Source organism: Strigops habroptila, chromosome 3 (assembly GCF_004027225.2).
Source record: "Strigops habroptila isolate Jane chromosome 3, bStrHab1.2.pri, whole genome shotgun sequence".
In the NCBI taxonomy this organism is placed as follows: domain Eukaryota; kingdom Metazoa; phylum Chordata; class Aves; order Psittaciformes; family Psittacidae; genus Strigops; species Strigops habroptila.
Genome location: NC_044279.2, coordinates 34,909,105 through 34,927,258, shown reverse-complemented (window position 1 = coordinate 34,927,258; position 18,154 = coordinate 34,909,105). Strand labels below are relative to the sequence as shown.

The 18,154-nt window shown below is 39.5% G+C and overlaps 1 protein-coding gene across 9 annotated transcripts in view; it reads right to left on the bottom strand.

Moving 5' to 3' along the window:
* Positions 1-17,199, bottom strand: part of USP15 (ubiquitin specific peptidase 15) — a 67,609-nt gene extending 50,410 nt beyond the window's left edge. For 3 of the 9 annotated variants that reach the window (XR_003990665.1, XM_030480354.1, XM_030480355.1), the window contains exon 1: positions 17,018-17,199. Coding sequence is in view for 4 of the 9 variants with exons in the window: in XM_030480354.1 (XP_030336214.1) it covers positions 17,018-17,106 (89 nt within the window). In the remaining 5 variants the exon portion in view is untranslated. Of the gene's footprint in view, positions 1-16,405; positions 16,605-17,017 lie in introns of those variants that run through there. The other 6 variants (XR_003990667.1, XM_030480356.1, XM_030480362.1 and 3 more) reach the window with 4 other exon arrangements.
* Between the last annotated feature and the right edge of the window lie 955 nt (positions 17,200-18,154).

Below are 18,154 nucleotides of genomic sequence, written 5' to 3'. Positions count from 1 at the left end.
GTACTAGATGTTCTTCCTACATATAATTATCAACTTCACACTTCCATATAAAGGGATATCTCTAAACTCAGCCCTACAGTATTTCTACCCAGATCGAACTGTTGCCAGCCTGCCTTTTATGAAGTCCAGCGATACCTACATTTTATATATTTTTGTTCAGAATGTCTTTAAGATGCAAAATTAGTTCAGGGATCCTCATATTTTATTACATATTTTAAAAAATAAAAAAAAAACCCAATGACCTTCGTTATTTCTCTTTCCTAAAAGTAGCCATCTCCTTCTGTCTGATCTGTCTCAACTCTTCTTGCTGTTACCCTAGTACATGTCAGAATATCACTATTGGGATGAAACACCGGGTCAAACTAAAGATCATAAGTAATCCTCATTCTTTTCTCCAGTACTTGACTACCGAACTCTTCTTTGCAGCATATCAATGAACTGAACCTCAAAACTTCCTGGTGATTCAAATACTAGTCTGCTAATACATACAGCTTTATTAGGTAACCATTCTGTAGGAGTTACTCATGAACACCAGGGTAAAACAGAGAAAAAAACATTAGCACCCACAACTCTTGTAACCAAAGAAGTATAAAAACATCGCTTGAGTATACATTTTACTGAACAGGTTTTAAAAAAAAAAAATACATGAGTGGGGCCTTCCATTTGTGCTTCTAAATGATGCAACACAATAAGAATTAACAAACCTAAGATATTTAAGTCTTGACTTATTTCTTCTTCTCAAGTTCAGTTTTTCTCTCTTAGTCACACAGGTCAAGCCTGGAGTAAGCCTCCAGAAGTACTGCTAGCAAACCTTTGGTAAAGAAGGAATACTACCAAGAAGTACTCAGTAAGCGGGATTCTTCATTGCCAATTTACCAGATTTTTTTCTCAATAAGCCCCGATATTTCAGTTTCTACACAACATACTCTTAAGTGTGTGAATCTATAGATAAAAATCCTTTGGAAAGTTAAGAGAAGGAAATCATTAGAAGATCACCACAGGCTTTTGGATGCTTAGTTCCCCTACATTGCTTCAAAAACATCAAAGATTAAGGTTTCAAACACAACTTTACAACATCTATGACAACAGCATCCTAATTCACACGACAAACAGTCTTGATTCAAAATACAATTACACCAACAGTAATAACGAGTCTGTGAACAAATTACTCCTAGTCTTAGCTTGTAACTACTCTAAGCAAACAACTAGCAAAGGCAGAGCTATGTCTCAACCAAATTTCTCCTTTACTCACCAATGCCAGCCGTACCTCGGAGACACTCACCAACGGAGCACGTACATTTACCATCTACCTGCCAGTATAACTTGTATCTATTCTACTATCACAACCTGTTACTACTGCTCAAGAGTCATTAACTACTACGAGTTGCTATCTCCTCCAAAATTGCTCTGTACACAACTTTGTCCTTGAACTTGCAACATACAATTTCTTTCTGAAGTTTTAAACACATAATAAAGAAGTCAGAAAACAGTTTCAAACTGCTTTCTGAACCAAAACCATATTGAAAGAAATGTTAACTTTTCTTCACTATTAAGGAAATCCCACCAGATTGGTAATGAAAACAGCATTCCTGAAACAGAAGGCCTGGTTCAAAAAGATGCAATACTTAACATCATTGTGATTTTACAATATTGAATCATTTTAAAGTAGCCTTGGCCAGGCACTGATTATATCAGTTATGGGGCAGTATTCCCTTGACGCCCCCTTGCCCATGGCAGGGGGGGTGGAACCAGAGATCTTCAGATCCTTTCCAACCCTAACTCTTCTATGATTCTATGATGTGTTTTGTTTTGAGCATGTTTAGAATGCAGTAGGAAACAACACCGGACAAGGCTAAGTTGCATTAAAGATCGTGAAATTTGGGATAAAACACAGTAAAAAGGATAAAAAATGCAGGCCACTGAAAAAATAAACAGATTTAAGCTTTATTAAATCCTCTGTACAGGGAAGATATAGACCTGTTGGAGAGGGTCCAGCGGAGGGCTACGAATACTATCACAGAGGGACAGAGCGCCTCTCTTATGAGGAAAGGCTGAGAGAGCTGGGATTGTTCAGCCTGGAGAAGAGAAGGCTCTGGGGAGACCTTCTAGCAGTCTTCCAATATTTGAAGGGGAGAGACTTTTTAGCAGAGCCTGTTGTGATAGGATGTGGAGTGATGGTTTAAACTAAAAGATGGAAAATTCAGGCTGGATGAGAGGAAAAAGTTTTCTACAGTGAGCATGGTAAAATACTGGCACACGTTGCCCAGAAAGTTGGTGGCTGCCCCATCCCTGGAGACATTCAAGGCCAGGCTGGATGTGGTTCTGACCAACCTGATCTAGTTGAAGATGTCCCTGCTCATTGCAGGGGGGGTTGGACTAGATGACCTTTGAAGGTCCCTTCCAACCCAAACTATTCTATGATTCTTTATAAATTTTACCTTTTTTCCAGCATTAATCTAGTTAAAAACTGTGTAAGTTCCAGTCTCACACACATTTCACACTCCAAAAAAATCAAACTCATTCACTACAAATACATTGATTTCTTGACCACTTTCCATTGTCTGCTGTTTGGTGAAGATATAAAAACGACCTAAGCAAGCAGTGAGCTTCTCAAAATAATTCAGATCTTTGTGCACAGAAAACCTTATTTTGCAACACAAGAAAATATCTAATAAAGCCTTACTGCCTTACTTAAAAGCCTTTTCTGAACTTAACTTTTCAGGTTCTTCTAACACAGTAGCAGATGAGCACTGCAGCAAAACCTATGAAACTATAAACCTCAAACTGTTGTGAAATCAAATGAGAAACAACTTCAACTGCCACAAATGACCAGTTTGTGAAAACAGGCATATAATGTTACAATCTAGAAGTAATTTAAAATTTGGTATTATCATTTGTTTAAAACAAGTATTTAAAAAAAAAAAAAAAATTATCAGGCAAAAGCAAAGATATAAACTTTAAGACTTGCAAAGTCTCTTCAAAACACAATGTTTGCCATCATGCAGTAGACAAAGTAAAGTAACATTGTAAGAGCTCCCCAGTATGCTTTAAAATATTTGCTATGGTTGTTATTAGAAGCTTTCAATTCTATTTTTACTACCATTAAGTCCTCCCCTAAGCAATACCGCAATAGGAGAGAAAAAACTTAAATTAGGTTTATATCTTACAGAAATAACATCTACAATCAAGTCAGATGCAGATGTCTTCAGATACAATATGGCTCAATGAAGGCAAGAATGCTTTTGGATATACAGACTCAATGGGGAATGCAGAAAGGTTTTAAAGTGTTTTCTGTATCAGATTCTCTGTCCAACTCATGCCCAAGGTATGCCACCTTCATCTATGACCCAGAAATGTGAGGGGTTGGGGAGAGAATACAGCAAGCAGAAGCTTGCAATAGGCAATTTAGCCTATTTAAAGATCACAAGTAAGAACTTAAGAATTCAGTGAAAAACCATAAAGATAGTCCACTTGATAATTAAATAAGAAAAATCAGATCTCTACAAACAATTTTTCACCAAACAATAACTAACTTTTGCAGCTAAATAAGTGTTATTTTCTGTTTCCTGGAAGAGAAGAACAGACACTAGACTACCATTGAAGTTTGAACTGGTATGACCATGTTAAATGGAGTGACTTTATTTTACACACTGCATATATAATATAGAGTCTGATATTACAGATAATTTTTTCTCTACCCTGAGTCTGCCAGAAGAAGCCTGATGTTACTGTAATTCAATCATTGGTATTGTCTTTTTCTTTTTAAAGTACAAGTACCAGCACTTCTTCTCACATTTGCAAAAATCCATTCTTTTATTCTGTCTATAAAAATCCCAATTCCTTTTAAACAGCCTTAGTATTTGACCGATTTTTCTTTAATAAATGGAAAAAAGGATATTGAATTTGATTAATCTGACATACCCTTGCCTTTTGCTTTATACACAAAGTTTTCAGCCTTATGAACATACTCAACCAGGACAGCATTCTCACCTTTCTCTTCTGCTGAGGCCACCCAGCACTATTCCATAACAGCCATAACTGTGTGTGGTTATGAATGCAGTCACGTTCAGGCACCCATCCTACTATCAAATTTGCCAGCTCTGTCCCCCGCTCCACCCTACAGCCTCTACTTTCTTGATCTGAATTTTAATGAGCTATTAATCTTAAAGAAGAAAAACTGCAATTTTACACAGAAGGGAAATAATCATATAGGCAAACTGCCCATTGTTTTAATTAATGCTTAACAAAGTACTGCTCCTCTAGAACTATACTACTTTTCAAATGCTTTGTGTTAAATGTCTGATCATACACCAGTAACATAGTGATTAAAGAAAATTTTGATAATTGGACTTAACAGTGCAAGAAAGCTTGGGGTCCATTGTTCTAGATTTTAAATTACCTATTCCAACACTTACCAATTTTATTCTTGCACATCCAGTTACTTTTGCCACCAACCAAATTTCACTCTGCATGTGTCGTTACAGTTCTCCTTAACTGAAATGTTGTAACATTTCTGTTTCCTAACACTAAGTACAAAAACTTCTACCACTTCCCTTCAAATTTAGGAATCTGCATTTACACACTCAAATAAAAGGTTAGTATTTCTAGCCTAAAGAGTTGAGCGGCCACCTATAAATCATGCACGAATGTAAGTGTGGTAAGAACTAAACAACACAGTCAAGTTCCTGCCATGGAAGGAAAATGCTGAAGGAAAACTGAATCTTCAAAAAAATTTACATGAAGTTTGATATTCTCTGAGCACAGTCTGTCCAGTAATACAATGGAGAAAAGCAAAATGGAGAATGCATGACCATGAAAAATTTGAAAGTTACACAAGTTACTTTGTCTCTTGTATCGTCTCCTTTCCTGTTTTCCTACTTAAATTTGGTAGTACTTTGTTTAAATTCAAAGTACTTTGTTAGACTGATACATTTGGGACATATGGACAAACCTGCAACAAACAGCTAAAAAAGCAGCTAAGTGGGTGCAAAACACTATTCTAAGATTGAATTTTGCAACTGTATATTTAAATTTATATAAATTATTTAAATATCTGTAAAGCATAATCAAAATGGATTACTTTCAGACAAGTAAGAGCCTACATGTATTTTCTGCAAGATGCATTCTACTGAAGATTATTGAAAAGACTGAAAAGGGAAGATCATTAAATCTATGCGTACTTAAGGGCAAAGCTTAATACTTTGGTTAATATTGTCTGTAATATGAAGCAGTAAATATTTATCTGTGTACTAATTTTTCAATAGAGTGAACCAGGAAGATCAATTTATCAGGATAAGGAGCAAACAGGCCACTGCCAGTTCTCAGGATTTTTTTACAGACCATATCACACTCTAATAATCAAACCTGAAACAAAAATATTATAGATTTGATATAGCACTATACATCTTACTAGAGCCTATTGAAATATCTGCTGACCACAGATTATAGTTTATAGAAAGTACTGCCTTACTCACTATCCCAGTATTCAGCTCTTAATATTCTTCATAAACAAAGGTAAGCAGGATGCATATATAAGTCCAGTAACAAATTTATTTTCCATTTAGAGATAACTGCTTTTAACTGACTCAGGACCTACCACCATTGCTTAGACTTCTCAATGTACAGAATTATGGAATCTTTATTCTCAGAGAGATATTCTTGAGCTCAAACTCAGTAGATGAGTTTCCACAACGTTGAGGTAACATGTATTACATGCAGAAGAAGGATTTATTGAATTCATATAGATAAGAATAAAATTTACAGATAGACTTTGAGAAATGCTAGCAGACACTGTAGATGTGAATTCTTACACTGGCTATGTGTATGCACATACATATGTACACATATCTATATATGTTTTATACATATTAAGCATTTTAATGAGAATTATGCTACTTTTACTTCAATAGAAATCTGATACAGGTGAGAGACATTATTTTGAGTTACTACAGACTACAGTCACAGCAGCTGTAAACTTCCCCCTTAACAAGAAGTTTTTCTTAATCAATAGACGAAATATTACTTTTCCAGTAAGATTAGGGAAAATGAAAATCTGCATTCAAATGCCATACACTTCCCTCATGTTTATGCAAGAAGGATATACTATGTTAAAGATTATGCTGCAAAAAAACCTTAATGCAATTACACCATGCTCAGCTTAGGGTATCAACCTGCTAAAGCACTTACATAGCTAAAATACAGACTTCTTAGCATTAAGTGAAAAAGTAAAAATCTGAAATTCATAGACTATAGCTTTTGATCCTACACGCGCATTCAATATAGAATTCTCATCAAGATCAACAAGACTACTGATCTACACAAAACAGAGAAGGCAAACTGTAAGAAGGCAACTTATCTTTGCATCAATGTTACAACAGCCATGATACAATGTTATAATAGCCATGATACAATCAACCACCTGAAAACTAAGTATTACCTATCAGGCACATTCAGTAATTTAAGGCGACAAGACATACCTCAAGTAAATGGAAGTACATCTGCTAAAACCTCATTTGTTAAGTAATACGTGATCACTTTTTAGAGGAAAATTATTAAAAACCTGGCGCATGCACTTGAGACCAGATATGCTTCACCAAATATATGTCGCCCCAGATACAAAAATAGCATATCGTGCATTAGTAAAACAGAGACAGAAAATGTCTGCACATTGAACTTGGTGTAATGTTTTGCTTTTATTTTTGTTACCATTACCTAATGCTGGAAACATTTCCAAACCAGTGTAATGTTACAGGAGTTTTTCCAACTGTGGACCTTACTGAGAAGGCTACCCCAGGACACCTTAGCAAAAGTAAAAAATATGCCCTACCCATTTTTTTAAAACTATGGTTAAGAAACGTTTGTTACTTAGCTCTGATGGAATCAACATTTCACTTTAGCAGGAAACACAAATTTTGCTCTATTACATGTCACGGAAGCTAGTGAGCAGGATAACCAACCCATCTTCAGGGGTAAAACACACTGGAAGATTTGTAGTAAAGACTGTAGGAGAGATCTGTCTCAAATTTCTAGATAAGCTGTTCTGAGGGGTGAACCTTAAGACAGCTTCACAACGAGGTGAACTGGTTAAATCAGCAAATGCTTGACATTTACAGGCATTTCAAACAAATCATTCACCTCAAATTGCTTGATGAAAACAGAAACCCCAAGTTTGATTATCCAAAGGTCACATAGAGCCAACAAGTTGGTAACAGAAAAACATAAATTTTGGAATAGCCCCAAACTTTTACCAAAAAGTAAGCAAAAATATGCATGTAGGATTTGCTGAAAATTACATGCAAATATGGTATTATAGCTATTAATATTATTGGAAATATTTGCACAGTCTAGTTATCTTATGAGTTTTCTCTTAGTTGTATTACATATCCTCAAAGAGATCTAAATTTTCTTTGATCAAGTAGAATCAAAAAACTATAGAACATGTTCATGAACATGTTCCCAGTTTGTTTGGCCTACTTCAGTACTCTGCATTCAGTTCCGAGTGAAGCTTCAGACTGCTTCATAAGATCTATCTGCTCTCATCTGTAAAATGTTCCTTACCTATCTGAAGTAGAATTATAATATACAAATGAGAATTTATACTCTCAAGTCCCCTGAAATGCCAGATGTGGAATAAAACATGAGGAAATGAGGGGGTCTATAAGGATGCTGGGGAAGGACTCTTCCTTAGGGACTGTAGTGGTAGGACAAGGGGTAATGGGTTCAAACTTAAACAGGGGAAGTTTAGATTAGATATAAGGAAGAAGTTCTTTCCTGTGAGGGTGGTGAAGCACTGGAATGGGTTGCCCAGGGAGGTTGTGGATGCTCCATCCCTGGCGGTGTTCAAGGCCAGGTTGGACAGAGTCTTGGACCACGTGGTTTAGGACAAGGTGTCCCTGCCCATGGCAGGGGGGTTGGAACTAGATGATCTTAAGGTCCTTTCCAACCCTTACTGTTCTATGATTCTACGAAATGGAATGAAGCTGCACCAGGCGAAGTTCAAAATGGACATCAGGAAAAGTTCTTCACTGAGCGGGTGGTCAGTCAGTGGAAGAGGCTCCTTGGGGAAGTGGTCACAGCACCAAGCCTGTCAGAGTTCAAGGAACATCTGGACAACACTTAGTCATATGATTTACTTTAAGTAGTCCTGCCACGAGTTGGCCTCAATGATCCTTATGGTTCCCTTCCAACTTGAGATAGTCTGATTCCATGAAAACATCATATCCCTCCAGAGCACAAGAAGAGCTTGTGTAGCGAAGGTCTATGCAATCTTTGCAGACATGCAATGTATCAAAGTTTGCAGAATATCTTTAAAACACTCCACAACAGTGGAATTTGTTCTGATAATAAAGACATGAAAAACCCATGCGATGACAAGTGGAGCACCTAACATATTTTAGCAAACTGTATGTTCTCCCTTTGACACACAACAGGTTTTGATATCATATGGATTCACTGTTACCACCACAGAGGATAATTTCACCATAAAAGGTGAAATTATGAACCTTGGAAATACTACCCCCAACAACATTCTCCTTCCAGCAGCTGATGACAAAAGGCCTTATTTGAGGTCTGAGGGTCCTCACAAATTGCATTTGCTCATCTTCCAATCTTAATTCAGGCTAGTGCATGTCCACTGATCATGCAAAGGGGCTAGAAAATAGAATGCTCCTTGATACCTTTTAATATTACATGTCACTTCATTTCCTTGAAAAGCAATAATTATACCTAGCTCATTCCACACAGAAGCTATCTGCCAATACCATATTCCCATTTAGGCATAACTTTTCTTCAGATAATTCTTTTATCTGAATGATTTCTTGGCATGTATTGACAACTACAAAGCACAATGCTTAACATTTCAATCTGCCTTCCTCTTCCTGTTTTCCTATGCTCAGGTTGTTTTCAAAGCACAGACTACTTCTGATCTTAAACTATTTTTAGTTAATATTTTTCTGCAAAAGAATATATTCCTCAAAGCTATTTAAAAACGTGATCTTTTACTTCATTCTCATTGTTAGAAGCAAACAAGCTTTGATTAGAAATATTGTAAACCAACATTAAAAAGTTAAAGTCATACCTATTTTAAACTTGCTTTTGCTGAAGACAGTAAACAGACTAAATTTATCTTCAGAATGAGTTTAAATCAGTTATTCCAACCTCATATAGCCCCTACAGACAACAACATGGAGAAAACAGCTCACTGCTTATTCTTTGGGTCCTGCTGAAGTGGGATGAAATGATGTTTAATTCTGGTATTTACAAAAGACTGCTCATCTCTGTGATTAAGGACCATTAGTCTGGTTCCTGGTTGTGTTCTCATCAATTACTGGACTTAAGAGTTTCTCCAATATAATCTACAAATTACAGAGTACTTCTGCCTGGATGACAAGTGCCCACCAAAGCTGCTCTATCACTCCCCTCCTCAACTGGACAGGGAAGAGAAAATACAAGGAAAAGCTTGTGGGTTGAGCTAAGGACAGGGAGAAATCACTCACCAATTACTGTCATGAGCAAAACAGACTCAAAGTCTGTTGGGGAAGTTAGTTAATTACCAATAGAGAAGGGTAATGAGAAATAAAACCAAATCTAAAAACATCTCCCTTCCTCACCTCCCTTCTTCCCAGACCTAACTTTACTCCTAAAATTTCTACTTCCTTTCCCCCAAGTGGCTCAGGGGTACAAGGAATGGGGGTTGTGCTCAGTTCATCACACATTGGTCTCTGCTGTTCCTTCCTCCTCTCACTCTTCCCCTGCTCCAGCGTGGGGTCCCTCCCACACGAGACAAGTCCTCCACGAACTTCTCCAATGCAAGTCGCTCCCACAGGCTGCAGTTCTTCATGAACTGCTCCAGCATGGTTCCCTTCCACAGGGCGCAGTCCTTCAGGAATATCCTCCAGCATGGGTCTTCCGCAGGGTCACAAGTCCTGCCAGCAAGCCTGCTCCAGCATGGGCTCCTCTCTTCATGGGGCCACAGGTCCTGCCAGAAGCCTCCTCCAGCACAAGCTTCCCATAGGGTCACAGCCTCCTTTGTCATCCCTCTGCTCTGGTGTGGGGGCTGCAGGTGGAGATTTGCTCCACCACAGATCTCCGTGGGCTGCAGGGGCACAGCCTGCCTCACTATGGTCTGCAGGGGAATCTCTGCTCCACCACCTGGACCATGTAGTCCCTCCTTCTTCACTGACCTTGTTTTGCCTGCACGGTTGTTCCTCTCATATATTCTCACTTCTCTCCTCTGACGGCTGCTGCTGTTGTGCAGTTTTTCCTCCTGTTTCTTAAATATGTTATCCCAGAGCCACTACCAGCACTGCTGATGGACTTGGACTTGGCCTGCGGTGGGCCCATCTTGGAGCCAGCTGGCACTGGCTCTATCAGACATAGGAGAGGCTTCTAGCAGCTTCTCACAGAAGCCATCCCTGGAGCCCCTCCACTACCAAAACCTTGCCACACAAACCCAATACAATTGGGTCAATTAAAATTACAAAAAAAAAAAAAAAAAAAAAAAAGGATTGTATCCTTATGAATGATCAAGTATAGAGACTTAGGTCAGCTCAAAAAGGTATTACTTATAGCCTATGAACATTAATTTACAAAAACAAAAGCATAAGCTATTACGATACTTGTAAATGCACCTTCATTTCTTAAACAAAAATCCAACAAATAATAAAAATCAATAATAAATTAACACAAGTTTTAAAATTCTGCAGCTGCACAACCATGTATGAGCATTCATTCAACAAAAGAAAATAATAATACTAGCAGGAAAGTTGCTAATTGATTTCTAAAATTCCCTCATGGTCTGTAACTTTTTCATGTAATATAACTTCACCTGTGGTTTACTGTACATTTAGATTTAATAAACCTTATTAACACAGAATCAGCATCACAGAAGTATAATGACACTCATTCTTTACCTTAACATCCAGGTTGATAGAAAAATATTTGAAGGGTATGACTGTGATCTTGCTTTTGACAGCAGTGGGAAATATCATTCTGAATGCATTCCTCAGTTATATACAGACTGAATTAAACAACGTGTAACCTAGATTTATTTATACTGACTGATAGGTCAGGCCTTCCACTTCAAAATCAAAACAGTTAACTTCAATATGAAATAAAAACTTCACAGACACACACACACACTCCATCACTGTGTACTACTGGGACATTGTATCTTCTGAACACAAGCTATTTCACTTTTAACAGCAAAAACTGTGCAAATTGTCCAGAGAGATAGGTGAGGATACTGTGAATGAGTACAGATGAAGCAATACTGAGGACAAAGTGGAACAACTGTGTTGCTGAAAGCAAATTAGGACTCCTGTTTAAAGGAACAGCATCAAACTTTTGTTCTTGCACAGCTGCAACTATAAAAATAAGAAAGGTGAAAATGGGTTTGTGCCTGTATTTCTACTCTGATCAGACTAGCCAAACTGCTTGACTAAGTACACTCGTGATTAATAGACATTTTCAAAATTCTATTTTCTTTCAGAATTAACACGCTCTTGAAAGTTCAAGATAATGATGATTATTCTACTCTATCACATAGAAACCAAACCATCATTTTATTAAAAATGTAGGTAAACCCACAAGAAAAAGATCCAGGGGTCAGACAGAAAAAAATACATCACTTAGCTCTCATTTTTAAGAAATCTTAGTGTAAATATTTCACATTCCACTTCAGAAATAAATCCTCTGTTCCACTACATGCACTGAAATTATTTCAAATCAACTACTCTGTCAAATTCTCCCTACAGCTCCCTATGCTCGGTTCCTACAATGTGCTGCAATAGCCTAAGCAGCACTTCACACATACCACCAAGAGGCTGACCAAAAAGCCTGATTCAGCCAAAATTAATGGACTTCATTTTAAAGGTAAAATTTCAGTATGAACATTACATTAATAACCATGTAAGTAATTTGTATAAACTTGCAAATTTTCCATTTAAGTAAGCTTTTCATTAAAAAATAATCTAACTCCTAAATCAACACTTGAGTTCCAATTTCCAGACAAAAAAGCCTGACACAAACATGATTTTGAGTTTAACATGCTCTTGCCCTGCATAATCAATTAGCAGAAGAAAATTGCATCTACATATTTCCATTGCATTCTCCCAGAAGAATTTTAAACAGACGATTTTGTATATCTTCATAAGCTGCTGGTGAAATGCTGCACCATCCCACATGCAATGAGACAAATCTAACGCAAAACTTCAACCACAAAATCCTAAAGACAAAAATCAGTAAATTAAACCTCACTTAAAAGAAAAAGCAGCCAAGTCTCAAGTCTATCCTTGGAATACTGACGTGGTGTTCCTTGTTTCTCATTATATGAAGCCATCAGAACAGTTTAGGATATTATTCCAAATGTTACTGAGATACAGGCCCATAACATCTCATTATGCTTCCAGTGAAATCAAGTAAAATATTCTATCAATGTTCAGTCTAGATTCTGTTCATGTACAGCACAATGATGAGTGATCAAATGTGGAAAACACTGAGAAGACCACAGTGTAAAATGCTATTAAAGCTAAGCACTTCAGCATCAAGGTTATCATCAATGACGGGCACTGCAGGGCTTTCAAGTAGGGCTACATAAGCCTGTTCATCAAGATTCATGAGTTTTCATTGCAACAGAATTAAAATGCTTCTACATCTTTGCTGGGGCAATTCTTTAAATGCACTTCTGGAGGGGAAATCCTGTAAGGTTGAATTTTTTCAATCTACCAATCATTCACTGGGAAGGATTTTTACCTCACTTAAATTTTTCCTTATTCTCTTCAGTGACTGAGTTTTACAATTAAAAAGCCAATAAAATTCCCACAGCGCAAAAAAAGGATAATATCTTCTTCACCTTCCAAGAGATGCAAGCTATGGATAACAACAGTACCCCCTCTGGACTCACCAGAAGAGATGTATATCAGAGACGTATCTGAAAGAACCCAAAATACTATACTTTCGTAGTTTTCATGATTTGCAAGTCTCAAAAAATCAAGAACAGATTAAGAATCTACCTCATCACTCTGTAAAGTGATGACTGGCACCAAAATCTATTGGCTAGCAGGGCTGGAAATCAACATCTTCCTTCTGGTCTAATCCTGACTAGCTTCAGTTTACAGATAGTGTCTTAAATCTTTATCTGCTAGTCTAAAAATCCTTATCTTAGAAGACATCTTCTTCTTATATAAGTAATTTCAGCACAGCACTCAATATTCTATCAAAACAGATAAAGGCCCTTAAAGCTTTACTCTGAAAGGCAAAGCTTCCGCCTTCTCTATTAAATTTTAAGGATTTTTTAACTAATTCCAAACGAACACCTTCTGTGACATGTGGACACCAGAACTGGACTGTATGAATGGTTTCACTAACATGTTACTGTATACAGTACATCTTTGCACTGCTAATCAGTATTCCCTGTTTAAACATCTAAAGATTGCATTTGCTCCCTTAGCCACCAAATAAACTCCTTGTGATAGTTATTTGTCCACTGTAACAGCCCAATTATTTTCCAAGTTACCGCTTTGGAAAACACAAGTAACATCTATAGTCTCATCTGCCCACAAATTGCTATGGCAAGCAGTAGATGAAAGAAGCACAGTGGGGAAATTCTGGGAGAAAGACAGAGAAAAAAATGGTGAAACTGACTGCTAAGTCTGTGCTACTAGCCATTACTAGTCACTATTACCCACTGTAAGTGAACTGTTTATTGGCAGGTGATATTTAAAGGCAAGAAACATGGCCTCACATTCTAGACCATGGAGAGCCAATGTGTGTAAGAGGTAGTAAAGAGCATGAAAGCATCTGTAATGTCATATTTAAGTCACTGAGACATCCCTAAGATGGCCACAAAAGAACAGGAACTACAGGTAAAGCATGGCTGAAAGTGGTCTTAAAGGTAAAGACAAGAAATTTTAGTATAGGGAGGAAATTACAGATATATTCACACATGAAGTCACACACAAGAATTGACAGAGTCTTCATCATCTTTCTAAGAGAACTGTTCCAAGATCGGTAACTTTGAGTACTGCAAATTGTACCTCGGTGACACTGTAACAACAGAAGAGCCTGGCAAGATTCTCAAGAATGCCACTGCAGCTACAAAGGGCATTAAATAACATCATCAAGACCAGTTGGTCATGCAAATTAGGCAGTGGCTAAAAAATTGATGAATGTCAACAGCTCTTCAGTTTCTGAGAGTAGATACAGGAAGACACTGATTGAGTTCAAATTTCTCTGCAGCTGTAAGAACCAGTATTTTTTGTCTTTCTAGATGACAGGTTAAAATCTCCACAAACAGTAAAAATTCTCCTCACTTGCCAAGCATTAGTAGAATTTCAAAACACTGAGAAGTAATCATATCAGATTCTAAGACTACGAGATATACAATGAAATGCAGCACAACAGAATTCTAGGTCTTTCAACCACAGAACCTGAAAGTTCTTTGGATTTGCAAGAAAAGACTCATATATAATTCAAGTTCCATAGAATGATTGTGTGGTTTTTCTGCCGAATTCACTAATAAAAGAGTCAATATTTTTTAAAAACATCTGATAAATCAAGGAGGATCATGCTTGGAAAAGCTTAAATTTTATGTTTATTTAATGTCCGTTTAGAAAAATAAGGCAAATGAAGAGATGGAAGTATCTTCAATCTCTCCTAGTTTAATAATTTAATTTATTAACTGCCCATAGAAGAATGTAAAAAAGACCACTGGGACAAGCTAGCCCAAAATCTTGTCCCTGAGGACAGAACAGTCAAATGACACTAGCCTTGTCTGTTTGTTGAAGCAATATATTTTAACCTATACTATCGCCAAGCTACTCTTAAAAACATTTGATGAAACAAATTCTACAGCTTGCTAAACTGCCTGTTCAAATGTGGTTTTTTATTCTATCAATTCTTTTCAACATCTAACTCAAAAAATGTTGCATTTCAAGTCAGTTTCATTTCTTTCTCTCTGCCAGTGCACATGAAGAACTAATGAAGAAATTCAATGCCCTCTTTATAAATATGACTTGCCTTTCTTTGCTCTATTCTTTAGTTCCTTTTTTCTTACAGGAAACCCCCAAAGCTTTATACTTTCCTTATATAGCTTATTGTTCTCTACACTATAAATTCTGAAAAGCGTAGACAGGACTTTCAGTATAAGGCAGTATTTTTAAAAGGACTGTATTTTAGTGCTTTAAAGCTCAAAGCTGATACAGCATTGTTCACATTTTTTCAGCAATATTTACTATTGAATGAATGAAAATTGCAATTCTGAATCATGGTTCACAGCACTTTTAACTGTTCTGTTTCCTTACCGATGTCCTGAAAGATCAAAAAGCTACTCACAAAATACCTCTGAAAAAAGCATTTGGACTAAAATTACCCCTTAATTTGTGAAGTTAAATACATAGCTCTAAGTATTAAACCTATGAACGCACACATATACACATTTATGTAGCTAGATTTAACAGTCCATGAGTCACAGTTAAAAGGACTTTGCTGTAGTCTATTCAACCTTAAAACATTTGATTAATATCAGTGTCATATTCACAGCTAGATATATAGAAGCTCTTCCTTAACTGATTTTTTCATGTTAAAATATTTAATGTACTAAAAAATTACAGTAAACTTACTGTTTTAGTCATCACTTAATCTTGTCATAAACTTACTTTCACTTTGAATAATATTAACCGAGACATTTCTGTAGTACCTGGGAAATACCCAACAGAACCATAAAAAGAATAAATTCTTTTAAGATTACAAGCATAAGCACTCTTTTACTACTGCTGGTCATTTTCAACACTACCATGTGAATTGATTTCCTTTTTCTACTTGCTTGGATTTTTTCAGTTTAAGAGCAGTCTGTTCGTATGCCAAAACTGAACATATACTCAGCAGTATTTGAATAATGCATCAGAATGTATGCTTCTGACACATGCTGCAGTATCAACACTGTTAAATATAGTCTTTCATAGAACTGAAACAGTGAGTGATGACAGCTGAAATGAGGTGGGCAAGTTCTACTTTTGTGTATTCGTACTTAATTTTCAGTAAGTTAATGCTTCAGCCTTTGTCTTTTGGTGACAGTTTCACACAGGAAGAGATGAAGAGGTTGAGTGGTGGAAAAAGCCTCGGTTCCTCCCCCCCTAAAAAACAGCCCTGTTTCCTAGCCTCAGAGAGCTACAACTACAGGAGCTCAATTACCAAATACACACTAGAAAGGTGTTTAAGTAACCTAAATCTTTTCGACCATTGATTATTCTGTTGACAATCTGTATGGCATAAGAAATATATTCTGACTGACCAAGAAAATAAACGTTTTTAAACGTTTATTGTGGAACAGGTACCACAAGGGTCCGTTTGCACCTTCGAGGGCTGTTTCTTCGGCAGTTAACACGTTCAGAGACAAAATAAAATGAACACTTATCACAGCGGCGGACGGGCCTCAGGACACCCCACCGCGGGTGCAGATATTATTTCTGACAACTTGAAGGTGACGCCAGCACCGTTTCAGCCTGGATAATGGCACAACGCCTGGCAGCGGGGCTCTTCTCCCCCGCCCCAATCCTTGCTTCAGTGCTTCTCTTCGCGGGCTCCGGGCCCCTCGCCGCCCGGGGCCGCCACCCGCCACCGCGCCCCGCCAGTCACGCCGCTCCTTCCCCTCCCCCGCCCGGCAGGGAGCTGACCTCGGTGCCTGCCCCCGCCGGGCGCCTCAGCGGCGCGGCGCGGCCCCGGCCGCCGCCAGCAACCCAAGGCCGGGCCGAGGGCCCGCCGCAGCGAGACGGCCGGTGCCGTCCCGACAGCAGCTGAGGCACCGGGGCGGCGGGGAGAGGGAGGTGGTGCTGCCGCCCTCAGCCTGTCACCCGCCTTTCCCCCCACCCCGGCAGCCCCCAGCGCACACAGCGGCCGAGCCGCCCCCGGGAGCGGGGGGGAGCTGAGGAAAAGGAGGTCGGTCCCTCCGCCAGCCAAGCGGCACCGGGGGCGGAGGGTGCCGCCCGCACCGACCAGCCCGGCCCCCCCGCCCCTCCCTCACCAGGTGTCGCCCTTGCGGAGAGCGGTTTTGAGCAGCGCCGCGACGTCCGTGCGCTGTGTCTCCAGATCCGCCGCACCTCCCTCCGCCATCTTCTCCCCCCGGCGGCTGCAGCAGCGGTGGCGGCAGCGGCAGCGGCAGGGGCAGGAGCGGGCCGCGCTGCATGCTGGGAGTGACGCCGACCGGGAGACGCCCTCGTCCCCCTCCCTTCCCAGAATCCGCAGGGCGGGGACCGAGGGCAACCGGACGAGCTGCCGCGCCCCCTAGCGAGCAGGAGGTCTTTCGGCTCACCGCCCGGAATGGACGCGCATGCGCACAATGCCGTGCGGGGCGCAGCGTGGTGTGGCGGGGCGCTGACCCGGCACGCGCCGCGGGGCTGGGTGGTGCCTCTGGGCGGCTGCACCGTGGCTGAGGCGGTGCCACCCCTGCTGGGTGCCGCCGGTGACTTGGCCTGCCCGCCCGCCGCGGGCCAGCGGTGGCGAGGGCGTACGGTGTGCGGCCGCAGGCCCGGTAGGACGGGCCCGGTGCGGCCCTGAGGCCTGGCGGCTGCTCCCCACATGCCCGGCCTTCCCGGCGTGGCCTGGGTTGTGTCTTGTGAGGCCGTGGTCTGAAATGAGTCAGGAGATCTTACTTATAAAATAAGGAACTGTCTCCTTTGAGACGTTGCCTTCGGTGTTCTAATTTAAGCTTGTGCATACTTAGAGGCTGTATGCCTTGCTAACAGATGAATGGTTTGGCCTCTCATAATTCATATAATGATGTAGTCTGTATTATTGTGCAAATACTCTTGGGAATTCAAATAAGCTGCGTGACTGCATTAATTTTCCCAGACCTTTGCAGAAACCAATGGATAATTGTTGTGTTTGTCTCAGTTGCTCTTATCTGAACCTTGTACAAACACTGCAACCTGTCGTCTGGCATTTCACCAAAAAAATAAGTCCATGTGCTACATGACATTAACAGGGTTCTCTCTCTCTTCACACTTGTACGTAGATTTCATAAAATCAAACTTATGTAGAAATTTTAGGCTGGGGTGCTGGTTACAGGTGTCTGAAAGTTTGTTCAGGTAGATCTAGCTGATTTAGCTGTAATGTATGTAATTGTGTATCTAGGCCCCTCCCCCCACCCAAATCATAGCAT